At 38.7% G+C, this 16,872-nt stretch overlaps 1 protein-coding gene across 1 annotated transcript in view; it reads left to right on the plus strand.

Annotated features, from left to right (window-relative positions):
- NEK10 (NIMA related kinase 10) overlaps nucleotides 1-16,872 on the plus strand; it is a 425,054-nt gene that overhangs the window by 53,441 nt on the left and 354,741 nt on the right. The window contains exons 10-14 of the mRNA XM_042780294.1: nucleotides 4,663-4,887; nucleotides 8,295-8,434; nucleotides 11,636-11,697; nucleotides 13,400-13,477; nucleotides 15,939-16,003. Coding sequence (XP_042636228.1) covers nucleotides 4,663-4,887; nucleotides 8,295-8,434; nucleotides 11,636-11,697; nucleotides 13,400-13,477; nucleotides 15,939-16,003 — 570 coding nt within the window. The remainder of the gene's footprint in view (nucleotides 1-4,662; nucleotides 4,888-8,294; nucleotides 8,435-11,635; nucleotides 11,698-13,399; nucleotides 13,478-15,938; nucleotides 16,004-16,872) is intronic.

Raw genomic sequence — 16,872 nt, forward strand, 5'->3', positions numbered from 1 at the left:
AGACCATACTTGGAGTTAAGTAGCTTATTAGGGAAGTAAAGGGTACAACTCGAGATCAGGATCAAAAAACACGTAGTTAAATTCTCTCTTAAGTGTAGGAAAGACTCTTCTTGGCCCCCTGAGGATAGGCTCTTCTCGGTCTCCTGAGGCTAAGCTCCTCTCAGATCCTTGAGGACAGGCTCTTCTTGGTTCTGCCTCTGTCACCCCTGGTTGCTGCCAGGGCCTCTTCTGGGCTGTTGCCACTGGCTGTTCCTGTGAGCCCCTTTTGGGCCTGTCACTGTCTTTAGGGTTACAGACCTTGAGCTGTGTTGCAGCTCTTCTCTCAGGAGGTTTCTTGCTTCCTTTATTTCTCTCTTCTTTCTTCCTTTTTCTTCTTCCTGTTGCATCTCTTCTGCTTCTTTCTATCTCTGAAGCTTCTGTGGGATTGGCTGATTATAACTACAAACTGCTTGTAAATTTCAAGACATGGCCAACCCATTCAGGCTACGAATTGACCAAACCCCTGATCAATCTCTTCTCCATACACCACAGATACTATTTGCATAGAAAGCTACCTATTTGCATAGAAAAGGCCCTTCCTTCATTTGTATAGTCTGTTGACCAATTCCTGCAAGGTGCATACCAATCACAGGTCAGGCTGCAGCCCAGGAGCAGACAAAAGTTTTCAAACCAAATTGTTTACAGTTTACCCAGGAAATGTAACAAACCCTCTTGGGTGAAAAACTAGGGCAAAGGTAACCCCTGAGGGCTTAGGGGGAAAGTCTCTCAAGCTGTTTTTTTCCAGCTTGAGAGGAACCACAGGAAAAAACCCACACAAAGGAACTCATTTCACTGTAAAGATTATGTCTTATATTTGATAAAAATTCTTCTTATTTTTATTTTGTATGCTATTTACACTGTTAAGTGAATATCATGGATCAACTGAGCATTTATTTTCAATTTAAGCTTGTGTAAAGAAGCTAGGACAAAGAGATTTATCAGTTGATTAATCTTTAGTCCATTATCTCTATAGAGCCTAATTATATAAACATAATTGTATAGGTTTATATAGAGTTCAATTATATATGTCTCATGAGCACATCCTAAGTATTTTTATTAATTTCACTTATTTGTGTACTGTGTTTGTTTTCTTTGGAGAGAAACTGAGGTGGCTCTATTTTTAAATATTTCAGTTTGTTGCTGAACAAAAGTTAGATTTCTAAAATCCATTTCACTTAAGACAGACCAAATAAATGAAGATGATATTGTTCTTAGGTGCCATTGAGTTAGTTCTGACTCACAGGGACCCTGTGTACAACAGAACAAAACACTGCCCAGTCCTGTGCCAGCCTCACAGTCCTTGCTGTGGTTGAGCCCAAAATGAAGAAGGCTACTGACTTTTTCATGTTCACCTGTTTTTATAACTCACAACCAAGTCTAGAGTAAAATGGATTCATTTTTACTGGAACTGCATATCACTCTGAAGAATTACTGTGTCCTGATAGCTTAGATTGTTTTTAAGTAGCATTGCCTCCTACGTCATTTGATATTAAAGAGGTAAAATAGATAACAGAAACCTCAAGCAATGAAGCCCTGACACTTGATTCATAGTAAATTCCCTTGGATTCTTAATTAAGCTGATTCATTCCCCCTTTACACACTATAGACTTGGTAATCTGAACTCAGTCACCCAAAAAATCAAGGTGCCAGACCCTGCACCAGTTGTTGGAAATCCAAAGATGTGCAGGTATGCAGCCAGGCAAGTCAGTGTTTCCATTCTGGTGCTGTAAGTGGTATGGCAGATGGGTGGGTACACAGGGTGTTCTCAGAGCATGGGGCCAAAGCCTTCCAGTCAGAGCAAGGGGTCATGCCAGGGTTCCTGGAGGAAGGAGTTATTGGGCAGAGGGAGAGAACAAGTAGAAATAGAGTGTGCTCTGACTGGGGCGTGAAATGATACATACTTCAGGAACATGCCTAGATGGGGAGAGCTGCAGTGGAATGAAGGAGGGAAATTGCCAGAAAACTAGAAACTATAGTTAATGTTAAGTTAAAAAAAAAAAAAAAATAGGTGAGTTTTGGTTATCACTTTCTATATGCCAGGCCCTGCTCTAGATACTTAGATGTGTTAACTCATTTGATCTGTAAAATAACCCTATTATTCCCCACCTTTTATAGATGATTAGTAATGGGTACTGTGTGGTAAATAAGGGGTGCCAACTTTATCATGAATTATATGGGGACTCACAGAAAGATTTTAGATGATCAGATTATTATTTTTTTAAAAGATGACTCTGATAGTGAAATAGGACCAAACGTGGGTCCCTGCCTGGTGTGCAGTCAGACCAAAACAGTTTACACACTGAGTGATTAAGAGGAGAGAAAATTATTTATTGCAAAGCAGCAATGCAAGGAGACTCCCCAGATCTGACTCCCCAAAATGCCATCAAATTACAATTTTGTAGGTTTCAGAAGAGAGGGTTATGGATATTCATAAAAATTTCAGGAATTTGGGCATGAGATGGTTGACAATTGGCTGAAATTTCCTTTGCCTTGGTTTAAAGGGACAGTAGCAGTTTGATCCAGTGCACTTGCATACCAGATGAGTCACACTGACTTCCTGTCATCAGCTGATCGAGGCTTAGGCAGAGGGGAAAGTGTTAGTTCCCAGGAACTTTGTTCCTCTCTGTCCAATTGTGCATGTCCGTGGACCACAGTTAATTTTCAAGTTGTTTTCTAAGACACATTAACACGTTTATCACCTGTGCCTAAGGAAATAGCAGGAAAGAATGTTTCTTGTCCATTCAGTTCTTCAGGAACTGAGCTTATTGTATTTACTCATCTGTCTCCAACTGGGGTCCTATTAGTCTTAACCAGGGTAGGGGAATAGTTGAGGGTAATTAAATTTACTTATCTATTCCCATCCAGGGTCCTATCTGTTCTAATTATCTGTTTTAACCAGGGTGGGGGAAATAATTTTGACTTTACTCAGTTTCAGTAGCTGTGTCTGTGTAGGATGGGGTGCAGACTATGTCCATACAATAAGATCCATGTAGAGAAAGGAGGAATGTTTGGTGTAGAAAGTTTGAGAAGCTGGATGACCTACAATATGGGTTCTAAATGACAGAGCAGAAAAGTTTGGGAGGGACAGGAGCTATGGAAAGTTGGGGAGAGGAATTATGACACGGTATGTTAATGAGAGGAGCACTGGTAGTACAAGTTAAGAGCTAAGCTTCTAATCAGAAAGTCAGCAGTTCAAACCCATCGAGTAGCTCCATGGGAGAAAAGACCTGACAATCTACTCCCATAAGGCCTTTGAAAGCCCCATGGGACAGTTCTGCCCTGTTCTTATAGGGTCTCTATGAGTTAGAATTGACAGAGTAGCAACTGCTTTGTGAATGAAAGAATTAGAGAGGTAGATGAGCAGAGAGCCTTGTATCTTGAGCATGATCAAGGATCACAGGATGGGAAGAACAGTGGGTTTAGTTAGCTGTATGGTTTATCAGAGTGTCAATTCCAGGGGCTCCCCCAGGAAATAGGGGGCACTGAATCCTTTTGAATGGCAGTGAGGGGTTGGGGAAGGAGAAGAAAGCATCTAGAATGTCTCTCTGCCTCTTGGCTTGTAGACCTGAAAAAATTGTGGTGCTATGAGTCAAGGCCAGAAATGGAAGAGTAGATTTGGGGAGGATGATAATGGCTTTGATTTTAGATAGAGTGGGATGAGTACCTTCTAACATGTGGTTAGAAGTTCAGGAGGTTAGAGTGGAGATCACACTGTCAGAGTAGAGATGGTGTTTGAAGGCACAGAAATGAATGATAATGTCAAGGGATAGTGCTTAGAGTATGGAGACTGGAGAACAGGATAATTCCATGAAGCATTTGTCATCAGCATTTTTCAGAGTTCAGCTGAACTCTGAAAAAATAGTAATACCATGTTTACATTGATTTGAATCCTGTAATGCATATAATATATATATTTTAATTTTGTTTGTCTTGTTTTTGAACTCACATGGTAAATTTCTGAAGACTAGAATAAGTCTTTTTTTTTTCTTTTATCTTTAGGACAATGCAGGCAACATTGTCTATACTTAATACCTAATTGCTTATTTAATAGGATTTTATGGCAAACCAATGAGGATACGGCCTACAACAGCAGTCAGCAAATTATGACCTGCAGGCTAAATTTGACCTACCACCTGTTTTTATGGGAGCTCTGGTAGCATAGTGCCTAAGGCACTTGACTGATAACCAGAAAGCTGGAGGTTCAAGCCCACCAGCCACTCCTCGGAAGGAAGGTTGGGCAATCTACTTCTGTAGTAATACTGCCTTGGAAACCCAAGGAGGGGTCGCTATGAGTCGGGGCCGACTCAACGGCACATAACAACACCACCTGTTTTTATGAATAAAATTTTATTGAAGCACAGCCATGCCTATTTGATTACATATTGTCTATGGTTGCATCCATGCTATAAGGGCAGAGTTGAGTAGTTGTGTCATAAGATCTTATAGCCCTCAAAGCCAACAATGTTAACTGGTCCTTTGCAGAAAAATTTTGCTGATCTGTGACTTAAAAAATGTGGGTGTCATAGTTCATTCAGCGCTAATAGTTCTAGTCTAGTCTAAATATGAAGTCAGTAGTCCATGGGTGTTGTGGTTCTGATCTTCACCCTCTCCATCCTGTTGCAGACTAACTGCTGAGTTATTGCGCCTGCTTTGTGCCGAACCTCAAGTGAAAGAACAGGTGAAACTCTACGAGGGAATACCTGTGCTTCTCAGTTTGCTCCATTCTGACCACCTGAAACTACTCTGGAGTGTTGTCTGGATTCTGGTTCAGGTGTGTGAGGACCCTGAGACCAGTGTGGAGATTCGCATTTGGGGAGGCATCAAGCAGATCCTTCATATTTTACAAGGGTGAGTTACAGTGAGCATGTGCCCACTTTGCCCTAATTATTGAAGGCTAGGAACTTCTGCAGCGAGATGGCAGATTGATCCATGCTAAGCTTGTTTCCTCTTTCTCTGAGGTTTCTATAGTTGCTCATTTTCCCCAGAATCATTTATATCATTATAAACATACCATAAGTCAATGTCAGGGGCATTTATTTGTCTTTTATGTTTCCTGGGAACTGTGATATTTCCATCTTTGCCTCACCAGCCTCCAGTATAGTGCCAGCATGTAGTAAGTCGTCTAGACTGCAGTTGGAGACTGAATGGAAATGCAGAGAAAACCGTTCTCTTGTAATCTTTTCCTTGAATCAGTATATGTATGTTGTAATGCCAAGTCCAGTGTTACTAATATTTTTCTAAAATGTGTGTGTGTGTGTTTGTGTTTGTTTGTACATATATAAAATCTATCTATAGAGACAAAGCAAAGCCCATACTAAAGGAACAGATGTATAGTCTTTATTTAAAATTAGAGAAGATATCATTAGTTAAGTGATTATCATGTTATTGACCCCAGGACAGTTGCTTTTACTTTTCTTTTGGTGAGGCAAAGATGAAAATATGTTCCCAGGAAACATAAAAGACAAATAAATGCCCCTGACATTGACTTAGGGTATGTTTGTAATGATATAAATGATTCTGGGGAAAATGAGCATCATAGTCTTCTTAAGTTGGTATTATCTCTTTTTTAAAAGTGGAAGTCCAATGACATTTAAAGCCAGGAATATGGGGAAGAGTTGCTATGTTAAAATAGTTGCAAATTGAAATTCTCTTGAATTATTTTATAATTTCACTGTTAAATTTTGTATATTAGATATATTGAAGTATTGGATAGTAACATCTTTCAGCCCCACCCTTTGGAAAGTCTTCTTATCTAATATCATTATAAAGTATAATTCAGCTCCATGGGTCTGAATCTAAGTTAAAAAGCAGGATATCTACTTGAAAGGCATCCCATATATGATCTGTAGTACAGAAATAAAGCTCACTCGAATAAAAGCAGAGTGACTTATCAATTTTAATATGGCTAGATATTATCAAGTCAACAGTATTTATACTTTGTACTTGTTATGCCTCTAGGGATATTGTGGAGTTATATGTTACCAAGTTCATTTTCTCTGAGGAAACACTCCAAGCATAAGAACAGAGATATGAACAGTCACTTTGTTAATGATTTCTATCATTACCTAAACAAAGGAAAACATTTATAGACTGATGACAATCTATTAGCTTTTATGAATGCGACATTAAAATATTAAATATTTTAAGAGATAAGTATCTTATTTGTATTTATCATTGTAAGCTAGGCCCTTGGTCACAATAATTAAAAAGCTTAATTGCCAAAGGTTTTTTGGCTTGCATTCATAGAATGATGATAGTGGTTGTTATTGTTATTCAGTCATATATCTTACAACAGTTGTGGGTTGCTGTCATGCAGAGCTTCCATTTTCTTAGTAATAAAATTCTGTAATTATCAAGCAAAACTTCAAAGACCAAACTTGCTTTTTTTTCACATAGAATTGAGTTTAATATAAGATACCAGTTTTCCTTTTTGTTCAAGCCATAACTATCCTAGATAGAAATGAGTTCTTTTAAGTCTAGCAAGTCATTTTCCCCAGTCCGTTTGTAGGGTATAGTGTTAGGAAACTCATCCTTGGGAAGATGATATATATCGGCTCTTATTCTATGTTAAATATATCTCAGCACTCTGAAGGGATTTATTACCTCAGCTGGATAAATAATATCCTTTCAGTGCTTGTGTCCGCCCTTGGGCTGCTTGGAGCTGAGAGTGAAAATTGCCAGGTTGTTGGATATTTTGAGACTGAATAAGCATTATTGCAGGGTCCTTCTCAGGAAATTTGTTCCTGCCCATTCACCTATAATCCTAAATGGAAAGTGATTCTTAAAGAGCTATACACTCTTACCTGGGTGGAGTGATCCCGAGAATTTGAACTTTAACATAATTATATTGACAGATAAAACCACCAAGTGTGACTATCCCTAGGCCCAACTTCATTACCTTCCCCATGACTATTGAAGAAAGGACTACTGCTTGGCTCTGGTGACATGGGAGGAAGGCAAGGAGACTTGATCCACTTGTTGTTCATACACACCGAACACTGTGGACAGAGCTGCTGTCCTAGAGAAAAAAATGAATGAAAAAATATGGTCATTACGTAAAACAGAAGGGAACAAAGTGCAGACAAAAAACATGGCAGATTGATTATGGAAGATGTTGCACTGAGTAAACAGAAAAGCAGATGCTTTATTTCACCAAAGACATTAAAGAAAATGAGAAATGTATGAAATGATATTAAAGATGAGCTGATAGGACAACAAAAAGGGAAGAAGGGAGATTGCAGAGCTCAGGAAAGAGAATGAGGACTGAATGACACCCATAGAACTGATAAGTTGAACAATGAGAAGGAAAATAGAAATAGTGAAATAGAGGGGAAGCTTGAAAAAGTATATATAATGCAGAGGAAACAGACAAAGGGATGAAAGCAGTTAGAAAATCAAAGCAGGAGATGGGTTTTCAATATGTGGATAATTGATATCCTGAGGTAGAAAATAAAACAAAAGGAATAAAAAATGTTCAAGGATAAAATGGAAAAAAAAAAAAAAAAAAACTTTCCTAAAATGAAGGAAGACTGGAATTTTAGGGGAAAATAAAACAATCACCATTGAAATGTACTCAGGTGAACTAACTGGAGCAAAAGAAGGTCTCCAAACAGACTTGCACATGTACTGGCACTTAAGTGGTGAAAAAGGTGGCTGTGTGGAGCACTGGGGAAAGGACAGTCATTTCTAATATATGGTGCAGGGTCAGTGCAGTAGCCAGATGAGGAAAACAAAACAAAACAAAACTTGATTCCTACATCATACCAAGGGAGCTCTGGTAGCATAGTGCCTAGGCACTTGACTGCTAACCAGAAGGCTGGTGGTTCAAACCCACCAGCCACTCCTCGGAGGGAAGGTTGGGCAATCTACTTCCATAGTGATACTGCCTCAGAAACCCCAGGAGGGGTCGCTATGAGTCGGGTCCAAACTCAACGGCACATAACAACAACACATCATATCAAAACCCACTACTATCAAGTTGATTTTGACTCATAGCAGCCATTTAAGAGGGAGTAGAACTGCCCCGTAGGGTTTCTAAAGCTGTAAATCTTTATGGAAGCAGACTGCCTTATCTTTCTCCCATGGAACTCTGCATTGTACTATACACAAAATCAATTCTAGGTGCATTGAAAAGTGAAACAATAAAAGAGAAAACTTCAGGACTTGGGGGAGGCAAAAACTTTTAAAATGGGAGGTAGAAAACACCATAAAGGAAAACTGATACACTGGTATGTGTATTAACTTTTCTTTTTCAGAGATAGAAATTTTGTTTCTGATCGCTCTTCCATTGGGAGCCTGTCTAGTGCAAATGCAGCAGGCCGCATCCAACAGCTTCATTTATCAGAAGATTTAAGCCCTCGGGAGATACAAGAAAATACCTTTTCTCTTCAAGCAGGTATTTATGTTATATCATTATGTTTTATTTTTAATGCTATGCCATTTATTATGTTGCATTATTATTCTCTGTCATAAGGTCAGTATAATAATGTTGCTTAAACACAATATATAAGCTGGAAATATGTAAAGTTAAATCCATGTGAATGCTAGAAACTTGTTGATGGCATATTCTGCTGGCCGTATCTTTTTTTCCTAATTGCTTTTATTCCTTTGTCTTTCTCTTCTGCATTATGTGCAGAGGAAATGCTAGACAATGATATGACAAACTTTTTTCTCCTTCCACATGCTGCACTGAGAAGTAAACATGCAGTTTGTCTGTGGCCAGACTCAGGCTGCCTCTTGTTTTCTGGACCATGGGGCACCCTCCCTAAAGGATAGTCTACAGTGCATATACTCATCCCTCCTGGTGCAGAGGAGTGCCTTCCTCACACTCTGTGAGCTTCAGAAGAGGAGGCAGAGAAAGAGTCTGCCCTATGTGCAAATTCCACATGGACACCTGTGCAGCCCTACATACATACATTTTTTACCACGGCCACCTCAAACAGTCTGTGCCTTTGGGACACACTGGGCTATAGTGCGGCCCAAGTGCTGCTGGCCAACCTGGGTGCAGAGAGTCTGGGCCAACAGGAGGGCACAGAGACTAAGCAGGAAAGAGCAGATATGCGAGGAGGAAGAAATGAGGGGATGGAGGAAAGTCTGACTTTCTTTGCCCTATTTCCCACTGAAGACTGGAGAGGATGTTTCCTCCCAGAAGTGTGAGGCAAGGGAAATAAGATCCTCTTCAACAGCCATTTCGTTTCCTCTGAAAGGTCTCCTCTTAATACAATGACTCATGCTGGGTGCTTCTGGTATGAAGCTTCCACAGAAAGTCTAATATTGGCTGAATCTCAGTGCTCCTCGTGTTTCTAGGACTCTCTCAGAAAGTGGGTGAGATTGATGGTGATAGAAGTCTTAAGAATGATTACCTAGAGATGGGGTTTTGGGGGGTTATTGCCTGGGTAGGGGCATGAGGGAGCTCTGAAGATTGGAAATGTCCTCTATCCTGATCTGGGTGGTAGTGGTAACAGAGTATATAGATAAGTAATATCTCATCTAGCTGGACACCTAAGATATATATATATATATATATTCACTGTAGGCAGATTACTGGACATATTTCCTACTTCAATTAAAAAAAAAAAGAAAAAAATTTAAAACATAATGGGTTAAGGTAGGGTCTGAGTTTAGTCCCCATCTACTTTGATGGCCATGTGGCCTTGGGCAAGTTCCATAATCTCTCTGAGCCTCAGTTTTGCCCATTCATGCTAATGGTAATGATAACTCTGGTGTCAATATTGGAGGTTTATTGTGATAATTATGTGAGGATGTATATAAAGTCCATAACACAGTGCCTGGCCCAAGGTAAGGGCTCAATAAAGTGGTATTATTCTTTACAGATGCTCTGTGTTCCATCTGGAAGGACAAAATGCCTTTCAATGCACATGCCACCAGAGGCTGCCATGTTGGCTTAGGGGAGGTAGGAGTGAGTAGTGTTAAGGGCCAGTGATTGAATATCTGGCAGACTGGGGTCATTCTACTTCGTAGTTGTAGGGCCCAGTCTCATAACCTCTGTGTACCTCAATTTTCTCATCTATAAAACTGATAATGATAGTTCATACTATGATTACTAGAATTAATTTGGATAATATATTTAAAGCATTTGTTCATTTTTCCAACCATGGTAGACAGATATATTGTTGTTGTTGTTGTTATGTGCCATCGTATTGGCTCTGACTCACAGTAACCCTCTGTACAACAGAAGGAAACACTGCCCGGCCCTGTGCCAGCCTCACAATCCTTGCTATACCTCAGCTCATTGTTGCAGCCATTGTGTCAATCCATCTCCTTGAGGGCCTTCCCCTTTTTCATTGACCTCTGCTTTGCCAAGCATGACCTCCTTCTCCAGGAAATGGTCCCTTCTGACATGACTAAAGTAGGCAAGACAAAGTCTGGCCATTATTGCTTCCAAGGAGCAGTCTGGCTGCATTCTTCCAGGGCAGATTTATTCGTTCTTCTGGCAGTCCATGGTACTTTCAGTATTCTTCGCCAGCACCACAATTCAAAAGCATCAACTCTTCTTCAGTCTTCCTTATTCATTGTCCAGTTCTCATGTGTATATGAGGTGATTGAAAAGTACCATGGCTTGGGTTAGGATGACATTAGTCTTCAAGGAAAAGTCTGTGCTCTTCAGCACTTTAAAGAGGTCTTTTGCAGTAGATTGGCCCAGTGCAATGTGTCATCTGATGTCCTGACTGCTGTTTCCTTAGTGTTGATTGTGGAACCAAGGTACATGAAATCTTTGACAACTTCAATCTTTTCTCCATTTATTGTGGTGCTGCTTATTGGTCCAGTTGTGAGGATTTTCATTTTCTTTATGTTGAGATGTAATCCATACTGCAGACTGAAGTCTTTAATCTTCATCAGTAAGTGCTTCAAGTCGTCCTCACTTTCAGCAAGTAAAGTTGTGTCATCTGCATGTTGCAGGTTGTTAATGATTCTTCCTCCAATCCTGATGCCACATTCTTCTTTATATAGTCCAGCTTCTCAGATTACTTGTTCAACATGCAAATTGAATAAGTATGGTGAAAGGATACGACCCCAACACACTCCCTTCCTGATTTTAGACCATGCAATATTCCTTTGTTCTGTTCGTATGACAGCCTCCTGGTCTATGTACAGGTTCCTCATGAGTGTAATCAGGTGTTCTGGAATTCCCGTTCTTCTCAATGTTATCCATAATTTGATATGGTCCACACAGTCGAATACTTTTGCATAGTCAATAAAACAGAAAATATCTTTCCGGTATTCTTTCAGCCAAGATCCATCTGACATCAGCAGTGATATCCCTCATTTATTGAGCACTTGCTAATTGCCAGGCACATGTTGGGCACTGGGGATTACAGTGAACCATACAAAGGCAATCTCTGTCTCTTTGCACATAGTAGGGGCTCAATAAAAGCCTGCTATGGTATGTCTGCACACAAGTGGCATGAAGTGTAAAGTTAAAAGTCATAAAAGGTAAGTTTTTCTTTTTCCAGAGCTGTGCCAAAAGAAAAATTAGTGTTTTTGAGGAATGTCTTACATACAATTCTACTGTAAACATGTAAAAGTGTAGTTGCAGAGGTGATGTACATGATAAACCTGATGCTTTTCATTTCAGCCTGCTGTGCTGCCCTCACTGAACTGGTGCTCAACGACACCAATGCCCACCAGGTGGTTCAGGTGAGATGCTCCTACTAGAGGAAATAGAGCATCCTTGCCAAGGTCAGGTCCTTAGAACCATCTCACAATTAGCCCCACCTTATAATGTAGGCTGTATCCCAGAATGTGTGTTTTGGAATCTGATCATGTGATCTTAAATGTTTTAACATGTCTTATTTAATTTTATAGAGTTCTATTTTTTATTTTTCTTAGTCTTCCTTTAACTCCCTTGGATTAAAAAAGAACTGACATGGTTAATTGATGTTGATATTGTTTCTCTACTCAAGTTTTGACTAACATTATGTTCAGTCTTTTTCATTTAATTTATCCTCTTTTTTTTTTTTTTTTTTCTTTAAGTGATTCTGTATTAAATTAGTTTTGGGCAAACAGGGCACCATGAGTTAAGGATTATAGTCATTTTAACTATGTACATTCCATTACTTAGTTAAAGAAGATTGAAATACAACATACAACATATTTGTTATGCAGAAATTGATTTCACAAAGTATGATTCATTAATTAACCCACTGTTTGTAGTTATGCATATGTTTGTATGTATATATTTAAAAAACAACCCTTGTATGGGTTTCTGTAGCAAAAGTTACACCCTACTATTAAATTTTACAAAGGAAAAGGAAACATTCTTTTGGGAGGGAGGTCAATGGAATATCTCCAGCTTCAGCTACACAATACATATGTTTATATGAAGTATGGGATAAGATTACTGCTGGTCAGAGCACCTAATGGAAGCTGAGCGAATCAGGGATTAGTTGATGGAGATTTAAAGTAAATTTTTGCAGTTGTTGCATCTCATCTCTTTTCAAGTGATTTACAAAAGAGTATAGGAAACAATCTTTGCTTCTAATCTAAGAGCTATCATTTAGATTGATTGGGGTCAGTTAGTTTGGGTTCATTTCCAGGTGTGGCCACTTGTTAGCTTGGCCCTTAGAAAAGAAACTGAATCTCTTGCAGTTATGATTTTCTCCTATGTGAAGCAGAAAAATTATATAATAATTGAAGACATTTAATTAAAACTTTTTGTAGTTATAATGTACAATATAAGGTTAAAGCTTTTTGTAGTTACAGGTGGCCACATGTAAGAGACATCAGCAGATTATTTACTTAATAGACAATAGAAGAGTAGCAATAAATTGATATTAATATTTTTCCTATTTCTGCATGTATATATTTATATTAGCATAAGTCTAGATGGATTGTTAACTGTGTTTCACAGATAACTTCCCTTTTCTTTTTTACTTATATATATATATATTTTAATTTGCTCTTTTCCTTTATTTTTTTAAACAATAATTGACTTTTATATATTCTTTAATTACAGAAACTATAAAGGGAGAAATTATATCCCAGACAGACATCTAAAATACAAAGTATAAAGATGTTTAGATCCTTTCATTCTGTGCCTTTTTATCCTCCATTCTTTTAAAATATTTAAGTCACTTTGAAATTTTGTATTTTATTATTTATAATCATGTTTCTTTAAAGGAATTTGAAATTTTAAGTTTGTTGCTTGTTTAAGTTTGTTTGTTTTTGGTATTTAAGGGTATTACATTGATATTTTATTATTGTTCTACAAGATTTACTTAAATTTCTAAAATTTATACCAACATTTCTTCTTTAATATTAATTTGTGAGATTATTTAGTTGTTTTCTTATGTTCACTTTATCACTGATTACTGCTAAGATAACCCCCTTTTTCTTCTAGGAAAATGGTGTGTATATAATAGCAAAATTAATTTTACCAAACAAACAGAAGAATGCAGCAAAAACTAATCTACTACAGGTAATAAATATATTTACTGTTTTTCAGTATCAAATTACTGAAATCTTGGGGAACACTGATAAAATCATCTGTGGTTTTTAGAATTTTAGTTTAACAGTTGGTCCCTGTGCTGACTGTGAGGAAAAATACTTGATGCAGGAGGCTGATATGAAAACAATGTAAAAGGCTTAGCAGTGTGAGGAACTGAGGTGATTTTGCTTATATGTTTCTTTGCTTATCAGTGAGATATATTACCTGTGTGGCTTGTGAATCAGAAAACAATAAAGGAGGAAAATGATATACCATCTTCAAGCATGAACCACAGCCACTCAAGTTTCACCTTTAAAAATCAAAGCCTCTAAAATGGGTGAGAAGGGACTTGCTGCGTGGATAAGAGGGTATAGGTGAAAAAGCAGCGGCATCTGCTACAAGGTGGAGGAACATTCCCTGCAGAGGGAACAAAAGCTTGGAAGCCCTTTGAGAGCTTAGAGTGTGTTTAGGGAAGTGTAAGCTGCTCACTGGGGCTGGGCTGCATGGTTAGGAGAGAAAGAAAACCCCAAGAGATGAAAGCTTAAAGGTAAGAAGGAGGCATGTATGATCCTATGTGCTTTTCTGGGAAGTGGGCACTGGGCAGCCAGTTCCCCCAATGACACTTTGAGTGACAAACTCAGATTTAAAGTAAATCTTTGCAGTTGGTGCATCTCATCTTTTTTCAAGTCATTTAAAAAAGAGTATAGGAAACAACCTTTACTTTTGATCTAAGAGCTATCATTTAGATTGATGGTCAAATGTGCAGAGACTTGGTGGTATCTATGTGTTGGCAGGCAGCAGTTTTAAGAGAGGTCCCAATGACAATATACAGGTGTAGTACTTGGTTTCTTTGATGTGTCACAGATGCCTGACACTGTGTTGGAAACAGACACTCAAATCTGGCCTGCAGATGTGTTTTGTTAAGCCAGTAGTGTTTTTTTTTTTTTAAATATTATTTCTTTTCTTGTTGTTGTTGAGAATATACACAGCAAAGCATGTACCCACTCAACAATTTCTACATGTAGTCAGTGGTACTGGTTACATTCTTAGAGTTGTGCAATCATCCTCATCCTCTTTTTCTGAGTTGTTTCTCTCCCATTAACATAAATTCAGGGATCCTTAGGTTCCCATCTAATCTTTTAAGTTGCTGTTGTCAATTTAATCCCATGTAGAAGGATCTTTAAAAAGTATAATGCTCAAGACAGACATTCTTTACTAGTTAAGCTAGACCATTGTTTGGTTTTAAGAAGACTTTAGGGAATATTTTTGGTTTAAGGTTTAAAGATTAACTCAGGGCAATAGTTTCAAGGGTTTACCCAGTCTCTGTGGCTCTAGAAAGTCTTGAGTCTCTGAGAATTTGAAAATCTGTTCTGCATTTTCCCCTCTTTGATCAGAATTCTTCTGTAGGTCAGTAGAGTGTTTTTTTTTCTTTTCCCCAAAAAGTGAAATTGGAGTGTCTTTTGAGAAGCACACACGCTCTCCACTTTCTCCTGTTGTTGTTGTTTGCCATCGAGTCGGCCCCGACTCATAGCGACCCCTCCTTGGGTTTCCAAGGCAGTATCACTACAGAAGTAGGATTGCCCAACCTTCCTTCCTAGGAGTGGCTGGCGGGTTTGAACCGCCAGCCTTCTGGTGAGCAGTCAAGTGCTTTAGGCACTATGCTACCAGAGCTAGTCCCTGCTATTCTCTCAGCAGGCTCCCTCATGGCATTTTGTTATCTGCATGGCTTCTCTGGGCAATTTATTTTTCATTTTTGTAAACCTTGTGTATTCTGATCACTAATTTTATTAAATGATCTCAGAATCTAATTCAGCAGACTCTGATCACCCCAGTGTTGACCTCTTGCAAAGGTACAGTTGGAGGCTGGTGGTTTTCTTTTTCTCTTGGCACTGCAAAATGTCAGATGTTTATTTTTCTTAGTTAAAGTATCACAGGCCTCTTTCTATGTGTTCTAAGGAGTTGCTGTAGATTATTCTATTTGGGGAATGCTTAAGACTTTTTACTCAAGAGACCAATTTGTCAAGTTTGAGTCCAGTGTGCCTGTAGCTATATTTATATGTCATCATTTCTAATGTTTATTTTCTCACAGAAACCATGTAAATATTGAGGCATACATAGCAGTCTGGAGAAAAAAAAATAAACCTTTAGGTCCTGGAAATCTTTGGATGGATGTTTGTTTTTCTCAGTATAGATCTTATTTCTTATATCTGTGCTTAATGGCAAGTACTGAGTGAAGCAAGGCCAAGATCCCGAGCATTGTACAGCACAAAGACTTCTTAAATAAAAAAACTACCCCAGATTTTGTTTTGTTTCTCTTGTAAGTTTTAGCTTCAGTGTAGTCCTGCCACTCACAGTAAAGCCATTTAATGTTTATGTCATGATCATTCTGTCCTGAAATTGTTTTAATTTGTTGAGCTACCATTTAAGAATCATGTCTCCTTTTGTTTTCTAGTGTTATGCTTTCAGAGCCTTGAGGTTTCTCTTCAGTATGGAAAGAAACAGACCACTCTTTAAAAGGTACAGACTTAGAGAAATTTAAGTGACCAGAGATCATTAGTTTCACTTTCCTGATGTAGATACAAACAGTAAGAGAAGACTGAATCAGTATGCAAAATATGTGCCTTCAAATTTCTAAGTGTCCATAGATATAACTGAGCTATCCTAGAGATATTTTAATACTTAAAATTAACAATATGATGATGAAAGTGCACTAATCACTGATATCAATACAACTTTTCTTGATTACATGTGATTGCTATGGACTTGGGACTACTGTGGACTTCAGTATTATTATTATTATTATTATTAAACATGTTATTTTAAAGAGATGACATCAAAATACATACCCATTTCCCCTTAATCAATAGAAAAGAAAAGTATTTATCTTGGATGTCCTTGATAGGGTAGGAGCTCATTTGAAGGGGAGGAGGGATGAAGCCCATGGGTCAGGCTGTTGCAGTACATGTGATAGAACAATCACCATCTCGGGAAGAAAATTCTAGTTACCTACATGTGTAAGCAGAGCCAGGAAAAGGAGGGAGCAGGAGAGGCTGGGGACCTGCGGAGCAGCAGGATATCCAGGTAAAAGGGGCGGGAGACAAGGCTAGGCCCCAAGTCCCCTACAGCCAGGAAAAGGAGGGAGCGGCCAGGGACCACAAAGTGGTAGGTTCCAGGTGGGAATTAGGTAAGAGGAGGGTGCAGAGGTTTCCAATAGCTAAGGGGGACAAACTTTTCTGTCACTTTGTCATCCTGTGGGGCTTGTACATTGCTGTGAGGCTTGAGGCTGTGCCACTGGTGTTTCAGACACCAGCAGAGTTGCACATGGTGCACAGGTTTCAACACAGATTACAGACTAAGACAGACTAGGAAGAAGGAGGAAGCCATCC

The sequence above is a fragment of the Orycteropus afer genome, unplaced genomic scaffold, assembly GCF_000298275.1.
Source record: "Orycteropus afer afer isolate SDZICR_OR568_19922 unplaced genomic scaffold, OryAfe1.0 scaffold00003, whole genome shotgun sequence".
Lineage (NCBI taxonomy): Eukaryota > Metazoa > Chordata > Mammalia > Tubulidentata > Orycteropodidae > Orycteropus > Orycteropus afer.